Source organism: Myotis yumanensis, unplaced genomic scaffold (genome assembly GCF_028538775.1).
Source record: "Myotis yumanensis isolate MYYU_CA2020_CCGP unplaced genomic scaffold, mMyoYum1.0.hap1 SCAF_8, whole genome shotgun sequence".
Classification (NCBI taxonomy): Eukaryota; Metazoa; Chordata; class Mammalia; order Chiroptera; family Vespertilionidae; genus Myotis; species Myotis yumanensis.
Window position 1 is genome coordinate 15,524,309 of NW_027223759.1, and position 22,048 is coordinate 15,546,356.

General features: G+C 40.2%; 2 protein-coding genes across 6 annotated transcripts in view; one reads left to right on the plus strand and one right to left on the minus strand.

Moving 5' to 3' along the window:
* Positions 1-1,981: 1,981 nt before the first annotated feature.
* On the plus strand, positions 1,982-20,140 carry RPE (ribulose-5-phosphate-3-epimerase). Of its 3 annotated transcripts, none has more exons than XM_070422043.1 (6): positions 1,982-2,138; positions 9,662-9,741; positions 14,281-14,420; positions 14,814-14,948; positions 15,736-15,822; positions 18,215-20,140. In XM_070422043.1, the coding sequence occupies exons 1-6, from the start codon at positions 2,017-2,019 to the stop codon at positions 18,335-18,337; spliced, it is 687 nt and encodes a 228-aa protein (XP_070278144.1). In that variant the 5' UTR covers positions 1,982-2,016; the 3' UTR covers positions 18,338-20,140. The 3 variants fall into 3 exon arrangements, with proteins under 3 accessions (XP_070278144.1, XP_070278146.1, XP_070278145.1); XM_070422044.1 differs by having other exon boundaries at positions 2,058-2,127; XM_070422045.1 differs by lacking the exon at positions 9,662-9,741 and having other exon boundaries at positions 2,051-2,127.
* The window catches only part of KANSL1L (KAT8 regulatory NSL complex subunit 1 like), a 96,044-nt gene continuing 93,977 nt past the window's right edge, over positions 19,982-22,048 (minus strand). For all 3 annotated transcript variants that reach the window (XM_070422042.1, XM_070422040.1, XM_070422041.1), the window contains one exon: positions 19,982-21,530. In XM_070422042.1, coding sequence (XP_070278143.1) covers positions 21,303-21,530 — 228 coding nt within the window. In that variant the 3' untranslated portion in view covers positions 19,982-21,302. The remainder of the gene's footprint in view (positions 21,531-22,048) is intronic.

The following is a 22,048-nucleotide window of genomic DNA, read 5'->3' on the forward strand; positions in this document are numbered from 1 at the left end:
GCATATTGGGAGACAGACACCCCAGCTTGACTTCTTTGCCCAGGTTATGACCTGGAATGACTGGTAGATTTCCCAGGAGGAATGTTAAGGACCTGGTTGTCCTCTGAATGTAGCCAGAACCATCATGGGGTTCAAGTAACTACTAGTCTGCCTTTTATACAGAGTACATAGTGCCCTATCCTTACCCTCCAAGGTATGTTCTTGCTAAATTCATTTTTTTCCTCACATGGTTGATATTTCCTGTCTTTTCCTGACCCAAAGACTCTAGACACATTTGGCAGAAAAATAAACACTCTTATATCTCTTCAATTGTGTCTGAACAGTAAATAAATGGATTATAATCTGTCAATGAACATTCCTGAGAGGGAAAAAACAAGAAGATCAGAGGAATGAGGACAAAAAGCAGAGAAGGAGAGTAGTAATAATAACCACCATTATTTTGTTCTGGGCACCAGGCATAATGTGCTGGGCACATCACCAGGATTTCCTTATTTAATCCTTACAACACTGGACACCATCTTAACAGATGAGAAAACAATGAAGCAGAGAGAAGTGACTTTCCAGGTCATTGTGGACTCAGAGAAGAAAGATTTATTTGATGTGAATCCCTAGAAGAAATTTATCTGCTGAGATGGACTCCCCATGGTCAGTCAACTGAGGGCCCAGATTTTGCATTTTATTTTTATTTTCCAGTTACAGTTTACTTTCAATATTACTTTGTGTTGGTTTCAGGTGAACAGCATAGTGGCTAGAGTCAGTCCTATACTGTACAAACTGTTCTCCCCAATATTTAGAGTACCCACCTGGCACCATACATAGTTATTGCAATATTATTGACTCTATTTCCTGTGCGATACTTTACATCCCTGTGACTATTTTGCAACTACCAATTTGTACTTCTAATGCCTTCACCCAGTCCCCCAACCTCTTCCCCTCTGGCAACCACCAGTCCACTCTCTGTGTCTATGAGTCTGTTTCAATGTTGTTTGTTCATTTCGCTTGTTCTTTAGATTCCACATATAAGTGAGATCACATGGTATTTGCAATACCCTGGATGGACTTAGAGAGGATATTATGCTCAGTGAATAACTCAGTCAAATAATAAGAGCCATGTGGCCATTTGCTGACAAGGGGTTCTCATCTACTCTGTACCAGGAAGAACCACAGCGGAATTCTAAGCTTCCTGCTCATTTACTCTCACGGAGCCAACTATCATAAGAGGTTTCATTTTCCCACCAATGGACTAAGACCAGCCCAGGCAGAGCAGAACTGCCCCATAACGACCAATCAGCATGTATAATGCTGACCAATCAGGGATCCACGATTCAGACCAATCAGATGTGTAGGATTTGGGGTACCTCGTTTACATAAAATGGACCTAATTGAAAACTTGGGCAGAGACTTTACTTATATAAGGCAGCCTCCCCTTTGTCTCAGGGGAGCACAGTTCAGGTTTTATACCTGGGTCCCTGTCTCCTATAGCTTTTGCTCAAATACATGCTTTTTAATCCTTATTATAGTCTAACATCAATTTGGGGTTACCTCACCCAGCTAGTGTCTGACAGAGCTATGATCCCGCCCCAAATCTGACTCCTTCAGCTTTTAGGACCAGTTCACGGAGAGAGAAATAAGGAAGAAGTGGTTTCTGCTTTGTGTTTTTGAAGGGTGACAGGGGATGGAAAGGAAAGGCACACAAATGATGGAGAAACGGATAGTAAAGCGAGGAGGAAAAGAAACTATAGGAAGGTAACGTGTTAAAAGGCGAAGAAACTCGAGTTCTCAGAGGACTAAAGCCGGTCTTAAAAAACGAAGGTCAGAGGCAGGGGCCTTAATACGAGGCACGAGGCCCCGCCCCCAGCCGGAAGGCGGGACTTCCTCCTCCCACGGCCGCTGCTTCCGGCGGAGTCCGGAAGACTCTGAGGGGAAGAGGCCGGGTCAGAACGGAGCAGCCAATCGGAGCGGCGCCTTCGCCTGGCCCGGGACTCGCGAGGTAACTTGCTCTGGGGAACCAGCACCATGGCGTCGGGCTGCAAGGTTGGGCCGTCCATCCTCAACAGCGACCTGGCCAACTTGGGCGCCGAGTGCCTCCGCATGCTGGACTCCGGGGCCGACTACCTGCACCTGGATGTAATGGACGGGTAACTCCGCGGGGCTCGGGCCCGGGGGGCCGCGCGGGCGGGAGGGATGGGCGCGCCTGGGTGGAGAGCCTGTTGGGTGCGCGGCGTCCCCGTACCGCGGAGCGCCTCGCTCCGAGCGGGCTGGGGGCCCCGGCCCTGCGGGGAGCGGAGCGGAGCTGAGGCGGCGTCCGCGTCTCTCCGCCCCGCTCCCGCTGCTACGAGTGGTCGTCTGGCCCTCCGCACCCGGAAGCGACCTCCACCTCCAGGACGCCCCTCTCAGGTTCGGTGAGGGAAACGGAGGCCCGAGGGGTAGGCATGACTTGCCCAAGTTCATATCATGTGGGGGGTTGGTGGCCACGCCGGGGGCTCCACACCCGGGCACCCGGAGCGAGGGCCCGAGTGCTGCCGCCCGGGGTCCCCGGACGCGCCCTCGCACCTGGTGGAGCTGGTGTCGCTGCGTGAAAAAGTGCGAGTCGGAGTCGGACCTGCCGCTTAGTCGTCATCTTGGGGAGAAGATGGAACGAGGCGGCGGCGCGGGTTCAAGTTCACGGCGCCCGGCCTGTCGTAGATTCGTGGTGGTTGGTTGGATCGTGGTTCCAGTCGTGACTTTGCTGTCTGTTTCCAGGGACCCTGCTCTCCGGGGAGCCCGTTTTTTGTTGTTGTTGTTGGGTTTTTTGGTTTTGTTTTTGTTTTTGTCTTTTTTAAGCACGGCGATTACAGCACCTGGTACTGTTGGCAGCCAGGATGGTGCTGGTTTCTTAATTTGAGAATAAAATGAGGAACAAACCTGGACGAGGCGGCGAGACGCTGTCTGGTTGCAGCTCGGATCTCTCTCCTGGGGTTCGCCCCGCGGATGACCGGCCGGGCGGTCCCAACCGCCTTCCCGAGGCCCGGGGTCGGGACGCATGTATTCCCTGTGGGTAAAGGCCCTGCGTGCCCCCATGCACGTTTGCAAGTTGTGTTGTTGACGAAAGAGGACCCGTTACTTCTGTGTTTACGTCGCTCCTCTTATAAGAGTTTTGTCTTCCTTTGCGTGGTTAAATCCGTGGCTTCTCTTTCCTTTCTACCTTCCTGGTTTGACCACCTGAGAATGGCAAAATCTTGACCTTCGAGTACCCCGGGAACTCCAGGCTCAGAGTGTAAGAAGATTAGTAAATATCACCTCTCACAAAAGCTTGATTTTTAGTTTGCTATCGTATGTCATTCACTTCTGTCCTTTTTTTTTTTTTTTTTTTTGGACAGCTTTCCTCGAAAGCCCTGAACTTTCACTGGTGATATACTGAACGGCGTGTAGCTAGGCTTTTGTGTCAGAGACACCCAAGGTTTCAGGATGGAACAGGCTGCATGCATGTGTAGGCAGCCTATCAGACACAGAGAACAGTTTGGCTTTGCATAAGTCGTGCTCACCAAAACTGGGAATATTAATGATAACAATAGCTCTTAGCTATTTCTGTCCCGGTGGTGCTTTTTGGAATTAACTCATGCCACTTTTTTTTTAATATATATTTTATTGATTTTTTTACAGAGAGGAAGGGAAAGGGGATAGAGAGTTAGAAACATCGATCAGCTGTCTCTTGCACACCCCCTACTGGGGATGTGCCCACAACCAAGGTACATGCCCTTGATGGGAATCGAACCTGGAACCCTTCAGTCCGCAGGCTGATGCTCTATCCACTGAGCCAAACCGGCTAGGGCACTCACACCACTTTTAAGAGGTGGGTGCTGTCGTCAGCACCAGCTTTTGACAGTGAGGAATCAAATGCAAAGAGATCAAGTCACTCTCAGGGGTGTCCTAGCTAGGAAACAGTGGAGCCAGGATGGGGAGCAGGCAAAGTTGTCTCAGAAATACATGCCTTCTGTGGGTTGTGGGCTTGCAGAGGATGGCTAAGACGTTCTCTGTCCTTACAGAGCAACTGATAATTTATACACTACTTTTGTTCCCATTTCATCTCTCCTGCTACACTGTAAGCTCCCTGATAACAGAATCTGTCTTTCTGGTTCAACTCTATTCGTTGCGGGTAAAGCACCATAACAAGCTTAGTTATAGTTGATCCAATAAATGAAAGGCTGTATCATAATCCCAAGATGAAGATAAAAGTATTTGTTTTTTATTGACCCTTCTCCCCCCCCCCCCCCCCCCCCGCAAGATACATGTTAGTATGAAAGAACTAAATTCTGCACACACCACTTAAAAACCTTCCCCTTTTAAGCTTCACCCCTTTTTGAGCTAACAGCTGTTATTCCTGTTACCCTATTACAAAGGAGGAGACCAGTTTAAGCAGGTTCAGCGCCTCCCTGACCTTCCCACCAGAAGAGGTAAAGCCAGGCTGAGCTGCAGTGTCCCCTAGGCCAGGGGCATGAAAAGGTGGGGGTGGGGGTGCTGGTGGACTCCTTTCCCCACGTGGCCAACCACAGTTTCCTTCCTTCCAGGTACTGTTTCCATGCTTTTCTCTCCTGTCTCCCTTTGAAATTCTCCAACATTACACTGAGTTTGGGTGTGTTTGTTCTTCTCCCGCCCCCCCCCCCCCCCCCCCCCCCCACTCTCCCACTAACTCCATTTCTCTTCTGATTAAACTGAATGTCTTCATCTTGAAAGTCAGAAACAAGTTCTGGAAACCTGGTGGGAGGTGGGGCACTGGTATGGTTAGATATTTGAAATAAAGGACAAGAGGAAAAGAAAGTTAGAACACATATAAATTCATCATGACAGGATGGTAACTGGAAATGTGTTGGTCCTACGTGTGGAAACAGAGCAAATAAGCCATTTCTTTTCTTTTTTTTCTTTTTTGTTAATCCTCATTTGAGGATACTTTCCCATTGATCTCTTAGAGCAGTGGTTCTCAACCTTCCTAATGCCTTGACCCTTTAATACAGTTCCTCATGTTGTGGTGACCCCCAATTTCATTGTTACAAATTGAACATAATTAAAGCATAGTGATTAATCACAAAAACAATATGTAATTATATGTGTGTTTCGATGGTCTTAGGTGACCCCTGTGAAAGGGTCATTTGACCCCCCAAAGGGGTCGCGACCCACAGGTTGAGAACCGCTGTCTTAGAGAGAGGGAAAGACAGAAACATCGATGTGAGAGAAACACATGGATTGGTTGCCTCCTGCATGCACCCCAACCAGGGCCCAGGCCAGGGAGGAGCCTGCAACCAAGGTACATGTCCTTGACTGGATTCGAACCCAGGTCCCTTTGGTCTGCAGGCCGATGCTCTATCCACTGAGCCAAACCAGCTAGGTTGCAAATAAGCAATTTCTAAGTTAATTACCAGAATTTAAAATTGGGGAGGTTTCATATTAATACTAAAAATCTGACTTTTGAAAAGCATCCAAAGGTTTGCCAGTACTGGTCCAGTCTCACAAGGCCCCGATAGGTTGGAGATGAATGGCAGCCACCATTAGCCAGGCCAGGTGTTCTTTATTCACTGTTTTGCTTCTCCATGTTACCTGCTAGTCCTTGTAAGCATATGAGTTTGTGAGTCCTGGTTCACAGGAATTGTTTTCTGGTTAGTCTTTGACATTTTATATCAAAGTTAGTCTGTCTCTTATCATCTTTGCTTTTTTGAGAGTTCTGGTAAAGGTTTGATATGTCTAAAATATATTGCATGACCATTGTAAACAAAGCTTAGGGTTGATGGAACATGATGAGCTAAAATAATTGTATTCCTGTGTTACAGTAAATAATTATAGTTTAATTTCAGTAGTTTTCTGGGGGGAAAGACTTTTTTATTGAATTTTATTTTTTGCAGACTTTACTCCCAAAAGTACCCTCAAGGAAAAAAATGACCATAATGTAATAATGAAGCAGACTTCCTTGATAAAATTTTCTTCATTAGAGTGAAATATTTTAGTGTTTTCCAAGCTGGTCTGATAAGAGCTCCCTGTGCACTTAAGAATTCAGACTCCCAGCCCCTCTTTGGTGTCAGTAGGCTTGGAGTAGAGCCTATAAATCCTTTTGTTGTAAGTTCACCTGGTTACTGTTGTCAAGCAAATTTTTGGTCACCCTGAATTCATGTTTGCATTTGTAGCCTTTTTTGTTATGGTTTAGCTATAAGCCTTTGGTTTCTTAGGGTATTGGTGCATTTTTGTTTTCCCAGTGTACTTGGTGAACGTGGTGCATTTAATTGATCTTCAGTAGTACAATTTGTCATATAATTTGGGGGTCAGTAGTTTTATACAGTCTGCTTCTGTTTCTCAATGAAGTAAAAGTATATTTGTTTCATTCTCATATTTTCTCAAGATGTGGTGATGCTTATTTTCATGATAAATGAAACCTAAATTTGAGACAACAAATGTACAGGCATACCTCGGAGATATTGAGTTCCATTCCAGACCACTGTAATAAAGTGAGGATTGCAATAAAGTGAGTTCTCATTATCTTTTTACTGGTGGGGGTCTCCCCTTCAGTTTGTGTAAAAACACCACCAACAAAAAACACACCTCTGAGGTGCAATAAAACAAGGTATGCCTGTATTTCCAAGGCCAGACAGTGAACGAAATACTAATCTTTCAATTCCAGAGTTGTATAATATTCATTAAGCCTCACTGCCTCCTTCTCTGACCCTTACTTCCAAGTTGTAAGTAAACATAATAAACCTCTTAGGCATAACCCTAGCAATTGTTGCTCTTAGGCAAATGTTAGATGACTTCCTAAATGCTAAAACCCCAACCACCAAGGACCAAGGAGTGTGAGTGAATGTGTCTGTACCCACCCATCTCACCAGCCCCTCTCAGATGTGTCCTGAACCCTCACCTCTCCCTCTTAACTTTCCTCACCTGGATTTGCTTTTTCTGTTCGTTATTAGTTTGTTGGTGGAGGGGCAGGTGAGACTGTAAAGAGCATGAACTTTGGAGCCAGGTTGCCTGCCTTTAACGCTTGCCTCCAGCACTACCTGGTTGTATGACCTTCGGCCTCTTTTCCTCATCAATAAAATACAGATAATGTAGTATCTACCTCATAGACTTGTAAGTTTTAATGAGTTAACACATGGAAAGTGCTTAGAATGGTGCCTGGTCCATACAAGTTTAAACTGTTAAAATCTCAGTTTAACACTCATCAGCTGATCATCTAAACTGAAAATGTTAACCATGGTGTATTCTCTCCACCACACCCCCATATTACCAGTTAACAAATCCTTTACCTGTTTTTGTTTCTGTTATTGTTCCTTGTCATTTGCCAACACCTATTACCTCCCTTCTTCCAATTTAGTCCCCAGTCCCTTCCTATTTTATTATTTGCATCTTATTTTTTATTTGCTTTTTTTTTTAAAACCTCATTTCATATTCACAGCAGGATATGAATATGTGAATACCCTTACTGTGACACAGTCGGTTTTTTGCCTTTTTCACACTAACCAATCTGGTAAACACCATCTTCCTCCTTCTTTGAGCATAACTTGTTTATTTCTGCCTTTGCTTCATTTATTTTTCCACCTTTAAAATTCTGTTCTGTAAATCTCATGATCTTCCCCCCTCTTGTAAAATGCTATACTCCTTGCCTCTGGAACCGGTTTTACCTCCTATTTGTCTACTTGTTATTGTTTAGCTTTTCTTGCAATCCTCATATAGGGTAATACCTATTACTTTTAACAAATAAAGCCTATATTCCAGTGGCTTCACATTATCAAGTTTATTTCTCATTCATGTAACAATTCAGTGTGAATGTCCTTCCCTGATAAAGTTCAGTGGCATAGACGTTTTTTTAATCTTTATTGTTGAAAGTGTTACATATGTCCCCTTTCTTCCCACATTGCCTCCTTTTAGGCCACCCCTGCTCCCCGCTCCAGGCCTTCATTCACCCTCTTGTCTGTCCATGGATTATGTATATATGGATACAAGTTCTTTGATTGATCTCTCCCCACCCACCCCCACCTTCCCACTGAGATTGGACAGTCTGTTCCAAGGGTCGGCCATAGACTGTTTATCCTGTGGCTTTTTTATTCCTTAAGGGCTTCTTTATTGGCAGAAGGGTAAAATGAGCACAGAAAAGGAATACTATTTAACCTATTGGGCTCTGCAGTGACACATAACTTAAGCTCACAGTCCCACTGGTGAAGACTAGTCATATGGGCCAACTGGATATAAAGGGAGTTGGGAAATGTGGTCCTTGGTTGTCTGCATTGGCTTCCTATCAACTATCCAATAACAGTAGGTCATGAATTCTGGTGATTTATTAGGCATCTCTTGCCAATGAGATTGTAGCATTTTCTGGGCTAGGCAGGGACTCTTACATGTATTTTTTTTATAAAATACAGTACTCTAAAGCAACCAGCATGGTGCTTAATAGAACTCGAGGACTAACAGGAGTAGGAGGATGGTTAAGTTCTTTGGGTCTGATACTTGGAAAACTTGCTTTGACTCTTGCCCCACAAATAATTAATTGATTGACTTAAGGAAGTTATTTATTCTATGTTTTTCATATAACACGTTTATTTCATAAGGCTGAAAGTTTAAATAAACTGTCATTTAGTGCCCTGTGGTATAGGATTAAAAGTAGCCTCAATCAGCCTATAACTAGGATATGAAAGATCCATATTACAGTCCAGAACTTTCTAACTAGTACAGAGGGACTTTTTCTTGAACATTTCCCATCTGGAACAATTTACTGCTCCACCTGACAACCCTTTCATGCTGATACCTGTATGATCAGTCATGCATCTCAGGTGACAAATAAAGGAAAGAATGGGCAACTATGAGTCAGTTTACCAGTGTTAAAACCTCAGGATATTATGCTGTGAATATTTTCGTGTGTTTTTTTTGTTTTGTTTTGTTTTTGCTTTTGTTGCTGCTTATAATTATTGCTAAATTTTCATTTTTTTTTACTGTATATTTTCTTTCCTTTTTGTTAAATTTTCATTTACATTTAATGTCCTTTTTGTTTTTAAAGTGTTTGCAGTCATTCTCAACCTTCCTAATGCCGGGACCCTTTAATACAGTTCCTCATGTTGTGGTGACCCCCAACCATAAAATTATTTTCGTTGCTACTTCATAACTGTAATTTTGCTACTGTTATGAATCGTAATGTAATTTCATTGTTCGCGACCCACAGGTTGAGAACCGCTGATTTATAGGTTAAACAGTACAATAGACAGGTACTGTATATAAGAAAGGTTGAAACGGAATCATTTGGGGTCTGGAATGGATTAATTCAATTTGCATTATTTCTAATGGGAAAAAATGACTCCGTTTTCAAACAGCCTTCAAGGATGAATTAAGTTCAAGAAATGAGCTTCCACTGTATATGACTTGGGCAAGTCATATAACTTCTGGGTTTTGATTTTGTCATCTTTCTAGTTCTATCCGTCTGGGATTATGAATTACAGAGTTAAATCATTATTTAACATTATTATGATTTGTTCAAATATCAAGGAGATACTGCTTTGTAAATCCAAAATTATCCAGATAATTTTAGTATTGTTTAATACTGATGACGTTAAGTATTAAACTGAAAAATAGTATAATCACAGACATTCCCCTCTACCCCCATCAGAATACATATTGAAAATATTTTCAGAGTAAGATTTTGTTTGTCTTGTAGGCATTTTGTTCCCAACATCACCTTTGGTCACCCTGTGGTAGAAAGCCTCCGAAAGCAGCTAGGCCAGGACCCTTTCTTTGGTAAGTGGGTGTTATGCCATCTGAAGCTGGATGTGTTGCTCAAGTAAAGGAAAAGGTGGTTAATTTCTCAACTTTCAGTTTCATCTAGAACCCCTTTTCCCCCTATCTGTGCTGGGGCTTCATTGGCTGCCTATAATAAGCCAAACTCTTGCCTGTCTCAGGGCCTTGGGACTTTTGCTAATTTCTTGCCTGGAAAGCTATTCACTTGTCTAGGTCTGCCTCATCTTTTGGCCTTGGCTCATGTCTCGTTTCCTCAGAGAGGCCTTTCTAAGCACCCTATCTTAACGTAACCCTTATCCAGTTATATCAGCTTCTGGATATTCTTCTTAGAACTTCCTTTAATCTGAGGTTATTTTTATTAGACTGTAAATTCCTTGATTGTAGAGATTTCCTAGAGCTAAGCATAGAAACAAGATTGGGCCTCAGTGTAATGTTAAGTGAATTTATGGATTGATTTTTATGGTCTAGAAATGGAGCCAATTATTTCATGCAAATTGGAACTTTCTGCAAGTGGGGCTTATATATGTTCCCACTTCAGTGCTGTAGGATATTGTGAATTAAGGTTCATAAGATCACACAGTAACCTAGAAGTTACTTCTAATGGAAAATGAATTCAGCCCATATATTGTTGCTGCTCTTTTAAACTAAGCTAGCAGTGCCTCACTTGCCAAATCTCTTGTATGTAAGTTTCTCAGTGGTATTAACCATATTGCAAGTTCTCCGGCACACGTGGCTAGTGACTGCTGTATTGTATAATACCACTATGGAACATGGCCATCATTGTAGAAAGTGCTGTTGGACAGAGCCTCTCTGTAGTATCCATCCACTTTGAGTGAACCAAAGAAAATGTACATTAACACCTATTTATGTGGCAAGAGGAAAACAGTGTTCCATCAGCATGTTCGCCATTTTGCAATTTCCAAATAATAGAATTTTCCAATGTAAATTTGTTCTTCTGACTATCAGAGGTGGATGAAATAAGTAGCCTTGTTTGTCCCCCTATACAGGGCCACAGAGTCCTCTGTTTCAGCTTTGTGTATTGGATTTTTAAAAATTCTTTTTCCCCCCCTTTTCTCTCCCTTTTATTTGGGCTCCTAGTGTCACTTCTCACTGCTGTTTGTGTGTCCTACTGTAAGTGCTTCTCCTCTTACCAACCCTACTGCCACCACCACATACAATCTGCTTTTTCTTCCTGTTTTAGTTTATTTGCTGATAAAGTCACTAATTAACCTTTCTAGAATTGGGTCTAAAATAAAGAAGAATGGACTCTCTCTGCTTTAATGTTGAATTTTGTGATGTTTTCTTTTTTTGAATTAAGAAGTATGTTTTGTTTAATTCTTGGATCTTGGCTATTGGATAATTGACACGTGACTATATTCTAGGAACTAAACCACAAGTTGTATGTATAACTGCTAGAGTTCTTAATTGTCTAATCTTAGTATTGGGTATGAAAAACCATTTAAGGAATAAAGTGGTAGGGAAAAGTCTGTTTTTGCTATTATCCAGCTCAGTGGTCTTCAAGTTTGGTCTGAGGGCCCATGGGAATCCCTTTCAGTTGTGTATGAGATCAAAACTATCTTTATATTACAGTATTATTTGCCATATTTGTTCTGAGGATGCAGAAGCAATGGTGAGTTAGTCTGCTGCTGCCTTAGCTCGAGTCAAGGCAGTGGTATTCAACTCTACAAGTAGTCATTAACATTCTTCATTGTGATGTGTTCATAGTATCTGTAATGAGGTAGTGCAAATTATTAATTTTAGTAAATATTGATCCTTGACTGCATGTCTTCTTAATATTTTGTGTGACAAAGTAGAATGTACATATAAGGCACCTCTGCATGCTGGAGTGTGATGGTTTTCTCCAGGAAAACCTCTTAGGCCATTGTTTCTGTTGTGACTGAACTGTCTGCTTTTGTTATGAACACCATTTTCACGTGAAAGAACAACTGACAGATTGAACTGTGGTTATCAGACTTGGTATTTTACTGACATTTTAAAAAAAATTATCTAAGTTAGCCTGTCACTTCAAGGAAAAAACCGTATTAGCTTTTGTTGCTCCCTGATAAAGTTAGAGCTTGCAAGTGAAAATTAGAATTTTGATAAACATGTATCTGCTGCTATGAGCTTGACTAATTCCTACTACTAACAGCTTTTCTGTAGTGATGAGATCTGTTGTGATGTAATAAATGTGCTCTCTTTTATAGTATATAATGAAATGTATCTTACTTAGAAGATCTGTGTAAGTCAGTGAACCAATACTTAAAAGAGCCATTCAAATGATAAGACAGACCAACAGGTTTTAGTGCAACAAAGTAGAAAAGGTCACTGGTAGGGTTTACAGATTCCACATTTCAGCCAGCCTTTGTAAAAGTAACCCTTGCTGAATTTTGGTGTAGAAATAGAATATCCACACTTGTCTGAAAAGGCTATTAATGTACACCTCCCTTTTTTATGTACTTTTCTTCATATAAAACAACATATTGTAACAGAGTGAATGTAGAGCAGATGTAAAAATGCAGATGTCTTCTGTTAAGCCAGATGTTAGAGACTTGCAAAATGTAAAATAACACCACTTTTACATTAACATCATAAATTTATTATTGCTTATTTTTAAATGAATTGATAAGTAGACATAAACATTTTCTTTTTCTTTCTTTTCCTTTTTTTAAAATATATTTTTTATTGATTCCAGCGAGGAAAGGAGAGGGAGAGAGAGACAGAAACATCAATGATGAGAGAGAACCACCCATTGGCTGCCTCCTGCATGAGCCTACAACCCAGGCATGTGCCCTGACTGGGAATCGAACTGTGATGTCCTGGTTTTATAGGTCGAAGCTCAACCATTGAGTCACAGTGGCTGGTCAACATTTTCTTAATTTGAATTTCTAATACATTAAATACAGGTAAATATAATCAACACCAGCAGTGCTTTTTGGGGTCTTCAGTAATATTAAGAGTGTAAAGGGAACCTGATAATAGAACATTTGGGAACTGCTCATCTCAGTGTGTTTAACTACAGGCCGATTCACTGAACCACTGACTCCCTGAGTGCTAGAGAGTCTCCAGTGAGCGCTGCTAGTGTTACTGCATGGGAGGAATGGAATGACGTAGCAGTCTGGTAACTTAAGGAATGAGTAAACCAGATATTTTAAACTAGATTGAATTTTCCTTGTTTATAATACAGAGAAATAAGAAACCAAATAGAGTCTGTCTTTTAAAAACTGTGTTATCTATTAAGATGTGTTCTATTTTTTCTTCCTTTTGTTTAGAAATATAAACTTGAATCTTTGTGTCATTAGTCAAGTGGTATACTCTTCCTGACAGTTTTTCAAAGCCTTAGTGCATTTCATAATCTTACTTGACTTGTGGAATATTAATAAGTTAAGCTATGTCAGAAATGTGCTTCCTTTAGCAAAACAAAAAACTCAAAAGTCTTCTCACTACCATCAATCCTGCACAGGGGTATGTATTTACTGTTTTCTTCTTCACAATGATTATTTCTTGAATTAGCCTCTTTTAACCTGCCTTCTTCTTATTCAATGCTATTAAGTTACAAGTCAAGATGTTTAAGAAGGTCAGACCTGTTTTACCTAATATAATATTTATATGATTCAAGTTTCAGAATTAGGATGCATGTCAGACTTCTTTTAGTTAACATGTCCTTCTCCCCTCCTAATTCATGCTTCCTCCTGCAGTTTTGCCTCTCAGTTAATGGAGTTCTGTTCTGGTTACTCCAGCCCCAATCCTTGCACCATTCTGCCTCTCCTCTCACTGTCCAAAATTGAATCCAGAGCAACTCCTGTTGGCTCTATGTTCAGGACATACCCAAAATCCCACCACTTCCCAACATCCTCAATTATTACCGTCATCCTTTCTCACCTGGCTTATTGCCATGGCTTTCTAAGCAGATTTTGTCACATCCTCACTTAAAATCCAGTGGTGTTTTTCTCATCTCATTTGGAATAAAACCTAATGGCCTGCAGAGCTTAGTACTGTCTCCTCACCCCGTCCCTCTCTGACCTCATTTACTCTCCCATTGCTCCACGCCCCAGCCACACTGGCTTTGTTAACTGTCATCCTAGTGTGTATTGTATTTACTTAATTTTTTTATGGTTTGTCTCTCCTGCTAAGAATGTAATCCTCATGACAGCAGATTTTTGTTTGTCGTTTTGCTCTATCCCTAGGGCCTTAAAATAGTTAATGGTGCAGTAAGTGCTCAATAAAATATTGGTGAAGAGAATCATTTAATTTAGCTTTCTTGTTTTATAAACCTGATTTCTAGTCATTACTTTCCATATACAGCAACAGATGCTTATTGTACAAAAATGTGTGTGTTTGTGTGTGTGTGAATGAGTTTAACCAAAACCTAATCTACAGGATAAAAGGAGGCTATTTATACAGAAGTGTAATTATTTAAAAATTACTGTGATGTCAGAAGAGTATGTATACAAAATGAGGAAAACTACAGGTTGGCTTCAGTGGTATGAGCCAGGTATTTTCCTTTCGGTAATATTTAGGAGATGTGTCTTTTCTTTCTAGACATGCACATGATGGTGTCGAGGCCCGAACAGTGGGTAAAACCAATGGCGGTAGCAGGAGCTAATCAGTACACCTTTCATCTCGAGGCTACTGAGAACCCAGGGGCTTTAATTAAAGACATTCGGGAGAATGGGATGAAGGTGAGAGGTCAGCCATGACAGTAATGTTTTATACTACTCACGCTCAGAGTTGGGAAGATTTGGTGGAAGGCATTTCTTACATTTCTAAGACCAGACTTAGGCAGCTATTCTTCATTGGGAAGCCAGTGTATTAAGTATAACTTGTTTTTTGTATAAGTAAAATAATGTGTAATAATTCTTCTGATTATGACTGCTTTTTTAGAAACATTTACATTTAATAGCCTAGTTGACTTTTTAAATAATTATAGAGTCCGAACAATTTACCCATTCCTTTTATGTATGTATTCTCCTTTTTTGAGAATAGGTATTTCTACTGGGCCTGATATGCCACAGTAATAAATGTAATGTGGAAGTGATTGTTAATGTGATTTAGCACATTTGTCTCTGTCACAGGTTGGTCTTGCCATCAAACCAGGAACTACAGTTGAGTATTTGGCACCGTGGGCTAATCAAATAGATATGGCCTTGGTTATGACAGTGGAACCTGGGTTTGGAGGGCAGAAATTCATGGAAGATATGATGCCAAAGGTAAAAGAAGGATTTGATTCTGGGGTGAAGCTCTTATGAGTGCTCATTCAATAAGTATATATTAAATCACTTGTATATGCCCTGTTCTGAAGGTGGAGACATGGAAATGCCTACAGATTACTTAATACATTATGATAAATGCTGTAAAAGATTTAGGTCTGGAAATCAGAAAAGATACTACATTTTAATCTTGAAATTTTCTTCCCAAACCATTATTTCTATAGCCTTTAGAGCAGTGATTCTCAACCTGTGGGTCGCGACCCCTTTGGGGGTCGAACGAACCTTTCACAGGGGTCGCCTAAGACTATCGGAAAACACATATATAATTACATACTGTTTTTGTGATTAATCACTATGCTTTAATTATGTTCAATTTGTAACAGTGAAATTGGGGGTCACCACAACATGAGGAACTGTATTAAAGGGTCGCGGCATTAGGAAGGTTAAGAACCACTGCTTTAGAGCTTTTGGGAGTTTTCATTGAATATTGAGGGTTTTGTCTTTTTACCATGAAGTATGTTCTCTGAAAAGCCATGACAAATTTAATGCCGTTTGCCAAAAAGAACAAAGCTTGCTTTTGGGAAACTTAATTTGTTTCCGTATATTAAAGGGAAGTTTTCCCCAGTCACAGTTTGTATTGTTATGAAGTTACTGTGTGAGACATTTGGAGTCCTATTTTAGTGGGTGATATTGGCTGTTTGAGGTTTTTTGTTTGTTTTTTTTTGGTTGTGTCCCCATCCCCATCATATCTACTTTAGGAGTCACTTATTTCCTTGTGTATATCTAGGTCCACTGGTTGCGGACCCAGTTCCCGTCTTTGGACATAGAGGTCGATGGTGGAGTAGGTCCTGACACTATCCATAAATGTGCAGAGGTGAGACTGTGCCTCAACTGTGACTTAGACCATTTTCCTGTCAGATGTGATGTCCAGGTCATTGTCTTGTGGGCCAAAGAGATTTCCTTTACATTTCCTAAGTTACCTTTCTATCTTGGAAATATTTGTGTGTGTTGTGTGTTTTTTTGTGTTTTTTTGTGTTTTTTGTTAATCCTCACCTGAGGATATTTTTCCATTGATTTTTAGAGATAGTGGGAGGGAGAGGGAGAGGGAGAGAAAGAGAGAAATATTTATGTGAGACAGACACATCAATTGGTTGCCTCCTGCTTGCACCCCAACCAGGGCTGGGGAACCTGCAACCAAGGTACATGCCCTTGACTGGGATCAAACCCAGGACCCTTCTGTCCATGGGCCAATGCTCTATCCACTGAGCCAGCTAGGGTGGAAAAGTATTTTTGTTCAAATGTAGAACTCTCTATATATAAAAGGCTAATATGCTAAGTGTCCAACTGGTTGCTATGACACACACTGACCACCAGGGTTAAGACACTCAATGCAGGAGCTGCCGAGCTACAGTGACTTGGCAGTGGCGGTTCTCGGGTGATGCACCCTGAAACCAGAGAGGAGGGAGCCTGATTCCTCGCGGGGCTGCGCGATTCCACCTTCGGTCGTGGATTATGTTGTTACTGGGGCACTTTTGGCCTGAATCTGGTTTACTGCACACTTGCATTTGCGTTCCACACCCTGTACGCCAGCAACTTTGCAGAGTGCCCTCCTGCATGCCAGGACCTCTCGGAGGGATGTCAGAGAACTGGTTTCGGCCTGATTGCCGCAGGCCAGGGACCCCCCTTATTCTGCAGATGCCCTGAGTTATATTGCACCCCAGGTTTGGCCGGCCAGGGAGGGACTGCGGGAGGTTGGCTCCAGGGCATGGCCCTTCTCGCCCTGCCGGCCACCTTCTAATTAATTTCTTTTCAATGGTGCCTGAATCTGTGCACTGGAGCACTAATAGGAAAATAAAGAGCAATAAGTGAATATTCTAAAATCACATGATCATTAAATATTAAGTTTGGTTATCTCAGTAATGTTGAAGAAAGTTCCCTTTTGAAAAAGAATATACTGAATGCCAGACTTTAGAAGATCATTAAGTTCCAGGGCCTTGGAATTAGTCATTTGTCCAAATAGAGAAAGAAAGCATACCTTCTTATAAAGGGAAAAAATGGTTACTCTGTAGAACTTAGGTATTTTTATTACCAATTTGTCTCTTGTAAGAACTGACTAGAGCCGTTTTTGTTGAAATTCTGGATCTGATCTCTAGATACCCCTAACCCTCTGTGTTGAGCTGGGATGAGTTCTGAGTAGTTAGCTGAGCTGAGTTAGGATCCTGAGCTTCATTAAGAGGATGCCAGCCCTTCCTATAGCACTGCAGGTGATTGAAGTGGCCTGTTCTTACTAAGCAACCTTGTCTAATCTGCACTTCTAGTTTTTGTAAAAATGCCACACTTTTCTGCTTAATACTTGTCAAAAGCTGGGCTGTGATAAGTATGGAAGAGGAGCTGCCCACATGTTCAGTGAGCATATATGCTTTGACTCCCTGTGGAATTCTTTCTGCTAAACTACTCCTTGCCATTATGCTATTCCTGTTGACATAAAAAGATGTATTGTAGCACGTGAAACTTTTTCATTTTTATGAGGAATGTTCTTAGACCTGTAGTAAGTACACTGTATCATAGAGTGACAGCATCTCATTGGGAAAATCTTCTTCAGCTTCAGTGGTTCCCCTTTCTTTTGGCAATGAAACATCATGGATTGGGTTTCCCTTCTCAAGTCAAATCCTAGGAAGCACAGAGCTAAATTTTGATGGGTATTATTTCCTTTCCTTTATTTTTATTTTTATATTTAAGAACACCTTGAGATTCTTTAAGCCACCTTAAAGCCATTCTGGCTACAGTGAAGCCTAAGTGAGACTTTCCATTCCTTCTAGCCTCAAAATGAGAAATTATTGAATGTTGCCGTATTTTATACATAGCTTCACATTTTAGCAACATTGTCCTTTCAGACTATCCACCAATTCATCTACATAATTCAAAATTAAATGGTAGTTTTTTTAGTAGCTATGGAGATATTGGTATATATTGGAAAAACTTTAATAGAGTTGAGGGTTAAAGATAATTATTAGCAAAGATGCAGTATAGCTTATTTAGAGTTTGTTACTTAAAAAGTCAGTGATTTCTTAGGTTTAAAAACCATTTCACAGCCTTATTTGTTAAGCATTTTAACTTTTTTCTTCAATCTGTTCATCTCCAAGTGGCTTTTGTACAGTTTAAGTGCTGACTGACAGATGCAAGGGTAGAAACTTGAGTCCAGGAATTCTGTTTTAGGCTTTTCTGTGTCTTTCTTAGAAGCATAACTAAGTGTTTACTTCTTCCAGGCAGGAGCTAACATGATTGTGTCTGGCAGTGCCATTATGAGGAGTGAAGACCCCAGATCTGTGATCAACCTGTTAAGAAATGTTTGCTCAGAAGCTGCTCAGAAACGTTCTCTTGATCGATGAAAGCACAAGGAGTCCAGTGTCTCTGCTCATGAAATGCTTTTACTGGAGAACAAGAATATTGACTACCAACTCATATCACAACAGTGCTGCTTTTCTGAGCAATTCATTCCAGTGACTAACATCTGTTGTGCAGAATATCCCAAGAGGTAGAAATTTAGTGAAGGGATTTAAAGATTAGGGGGGTGAAATGCCATTTTTACTGGGAGACTTGATTTTTATAAAGAGTAAAAATACGGTTGTATTAAGGTTATAAATAGAAATGTGTCTTAATGCCTAAGGAAGGCACATTAGCTACTATGAAAAATGTTTTTCTCCACTTCTAAAATGAAATTTCTATTGTCTTGGCTGTTTTCAAAAAGCAAAGTAAGTTCTTATGTCTTTCCTGTTCCTTGTCATTTTTGGTTTGTCTCTATGCGTTATCAGTAGAATAGAAGTTAGGAAAAATCTATGGCTGGGATAGCATACCGTATTCTTCTTGCTTCTAAAACATCTATTTTTTCACTTTGCACCTTATATTTGATATAAGAAAACCATGTCTGAAGCCCAGGAGTTTTGGGTCTGTTGTAAAATACATAGATTTTATCAGGTGTTCTGTTAGCTTTGCTGCAAGGGCAGATGATTCATTGATTTCCCCACCATCTCCCCTTAATCACACCAACCGTTTGTAAGGATGTGAGGTAATGTGCTAGTTCTGAGCAGAAAGGAAACAAAAGCCTCTTTTTGGAAGTAAGATTGAATTTACTCTTCCCCTTTCCAAATTTGACTTAGCAAATCAAATCAGCCAACATCTTTGAGCTTCTATTAACTGATTTATACACTGAATTTAGTTATAATAACTGTGCAGGGTTGTGTTGAGGATGAAAAAAGATACATATGTAAAGCTTCCACCATTATTCCTAGAACTGGCATAGAATTGAGGATGCTCAGTACAAAGTAGCTATCATTATAAAGTTTATGTTTTGTAGGTTATAAAGTACTTTGCTAATCTCATTAAATCTTTGAATCACTCCTGTGAGTGGGCAGACAGGTATCTTTGTCCCCGTTTTTTAAAAATGAAGACACTGAAGCTCAGCAATAGGCTACAAGCACAGAAAGGACTCAGTAGGGCACAGGATTTCTGGTCTGTACTCTTTTTACAACTGGAGGCCTTGGGAGGTGGATTAGGCAAAGGAAGCTTCTTAACATTGTCTTATTTCCAGTCTAACTTGACCCTGTAGCAGAACCAGATTGCTGAGGATATCCCAGAACTATGGATTTTGACCCTAAAGGATATGTATTTTGTTAATCCAAGAAAGACCAGGTAGGCTAAGAGATGGCGAGGTACAGAATCATTCCATAAACTAAATATTTATAATTGTGTCCCAAATCATATTTTGACAACAAATATGTCAGTCACTTAATTATTGCAAATACTCTTGCTATGTAATACATATGGCAAGAAATAACAGGACCAGTGTCATTGAACTTCTTTAGACTACTGTGAATTTTTTTTGTAATTGAAAATAAGAACATATATGGAATAGAGTTTGCTTGGTTTTATTCTACATTACAAGGTAAAAATGTATTTCTTAACATGTATTTTGGCTTAGGAGGAAAGTTTTGTGCCATGTATAGGTGGCGTTGTATCAAATCAGACAACACAAGACATATAGAAATAACTTTAATTAAAAAACTTACATAGAAGATTATAATAATGAGACATCACAGAAAGATTTGAGTTTACATGCCTGGACAACTTGGGTTTGTCTGGCTTTTGTTTTCTTAAAAAAAATAATAAATGTACAGTAAAACTACAAGCAAAAATTTGTCAGTATTGAATTTTTTTCTTCTTTAAAGGGACTAGCATAATTTCTAGTCCCTAACAAAACAGTGTCAAATCCCCCAAGTCTGGGCCAGCATTGTCAGTTATATGGGTACTACAACTTGAATAACCTTTTTTACATGAGAAAAAAACAATTCATATAAATTGTCCTCAACTTTTATATAGAAAAAAATGATGTAATATTTTCAAAAGGAATTTTCCTTAATGTACACTTCAGTATCCAGTGTTGGTAATACTGAAGCATTATCCTTTGGATAGTTTTAATTCCACTCTAGAATACAAGTAAGAATAGATGCTTATTTGAATAGAGTAATAAAGAATGACCAAATTAACTAGAAATACATTAATATTTTTATACTGACAGAACTTTCCTGTGTTGCTTATTTTGAGTTTTAAAGGAGGTAATAGTTTTAAAAACACCAATATTTAACTCTACTTTGCTTGTCCTATTCTGTTAGGGGTGCATAGAAAGTGACTTGTGTTTAGTTCAACAGATATCACTGATTTCAAATAAAATAATATTGTGTTACCTGGTATAGAAATTTCCATAAATAACTTCTATTACTTAAACATGTTTTTTAAAATCCCTCTTCGTAGCCAAGACTTTCGGGTGTTCACTATCATTGGAAACCTGTGCTGCTTTATTTATACTGCAGCTTATTTCATGGGGTAATTCATACATGTATTTTGGAGTGGTATCTGCCAGTGCATATGTGTGTGTATATATTTATACTCTGTACACACATTTGTATATTCCAGTACCATGTATATAGAAAAAAGAAGACCTGTCATTTGCTGCACAGGTATGTGTGTGTTTCTATATATGTATGTGTGGGTGTGAAATCTTTTAAAAATTCAGCCAGTAATGTGATTTGACACCAAATTGCAGCAGTTAATTTTTTGGTGCTTATGATCAGTATCATAAACACGAATGACTAGCCACTTGTCTGTAAGTGAAAAGCTAGTTAGATACTCCTGTGGTTCAAGAAGGAAAAAGAGACATACCTTGCCTGTTGCATAGAGAGCATAAAAGATTACTATATGCAGTATATGCTCTTACTCTGGAATTGTGACTGGAGGGGCTTATTTTTTCTCCTGTTTTCCATTCAGTTCCATCATTTTTTTTAACCTGTTCCTTGTCACCTATTTTTTTTTAACATGAGTAAGTCCTACAGCATAGGTTTTGTATTCTTCCATTCCGTCTCCCTGCCTTTTGGGACTTTGGCTGTTCTCTGGTGTGCTGGTACAGAAGACTTCCCCACTGAAAGCGAGGCTTGAACTTTCAATCTGATCATTTTTTTTATCTTGGCATAATAAGGCTTCTGTGTCTTCATCCTTCAGCGGAAAAGCCCGTCGTTCCCACCACAAAGACTGAAAGAGAAAACATGTTCAGTTAAGTTTCACCTAATTTGTTTTGTTTAAAATTAATGTTAATTTTGTGATAACTATTGTGGTGTTCTTTAGCACATAAATGTACAAATTTTCATTTGAATTTAAGTGACAACTCAAAATGGAACATACTGCGAATTGTTAGGGACCTTGGGGAATTGTTCCCTTTGCCTCTTCCTTGAAGAGGAAATGCTGCCTTGGGGCACTCTTCATTTTCAGCCTAGGGCGCTTTGGGAAAGCCCCTTTGATCTCCTTCTATACTTCACTATCTGCATTGGCATCCCGTAATTACAGACAACTTGCCTGTTAATTTCTATAGACTCCATTCTAGATATGGTTCTTCTTTTCCAACACCTATGTATGAATAAAGGTGGGAGAACTTTATGCAGTGTTAGAAAACAGTCTCCTTGAGGTTAGACCTCGATCTGTGGGGATGGGGAGACAAAAGAGAAATAGTGGCGAATATTCACTCTGTGCTAGGTGCATTCTCTTTACTCAGA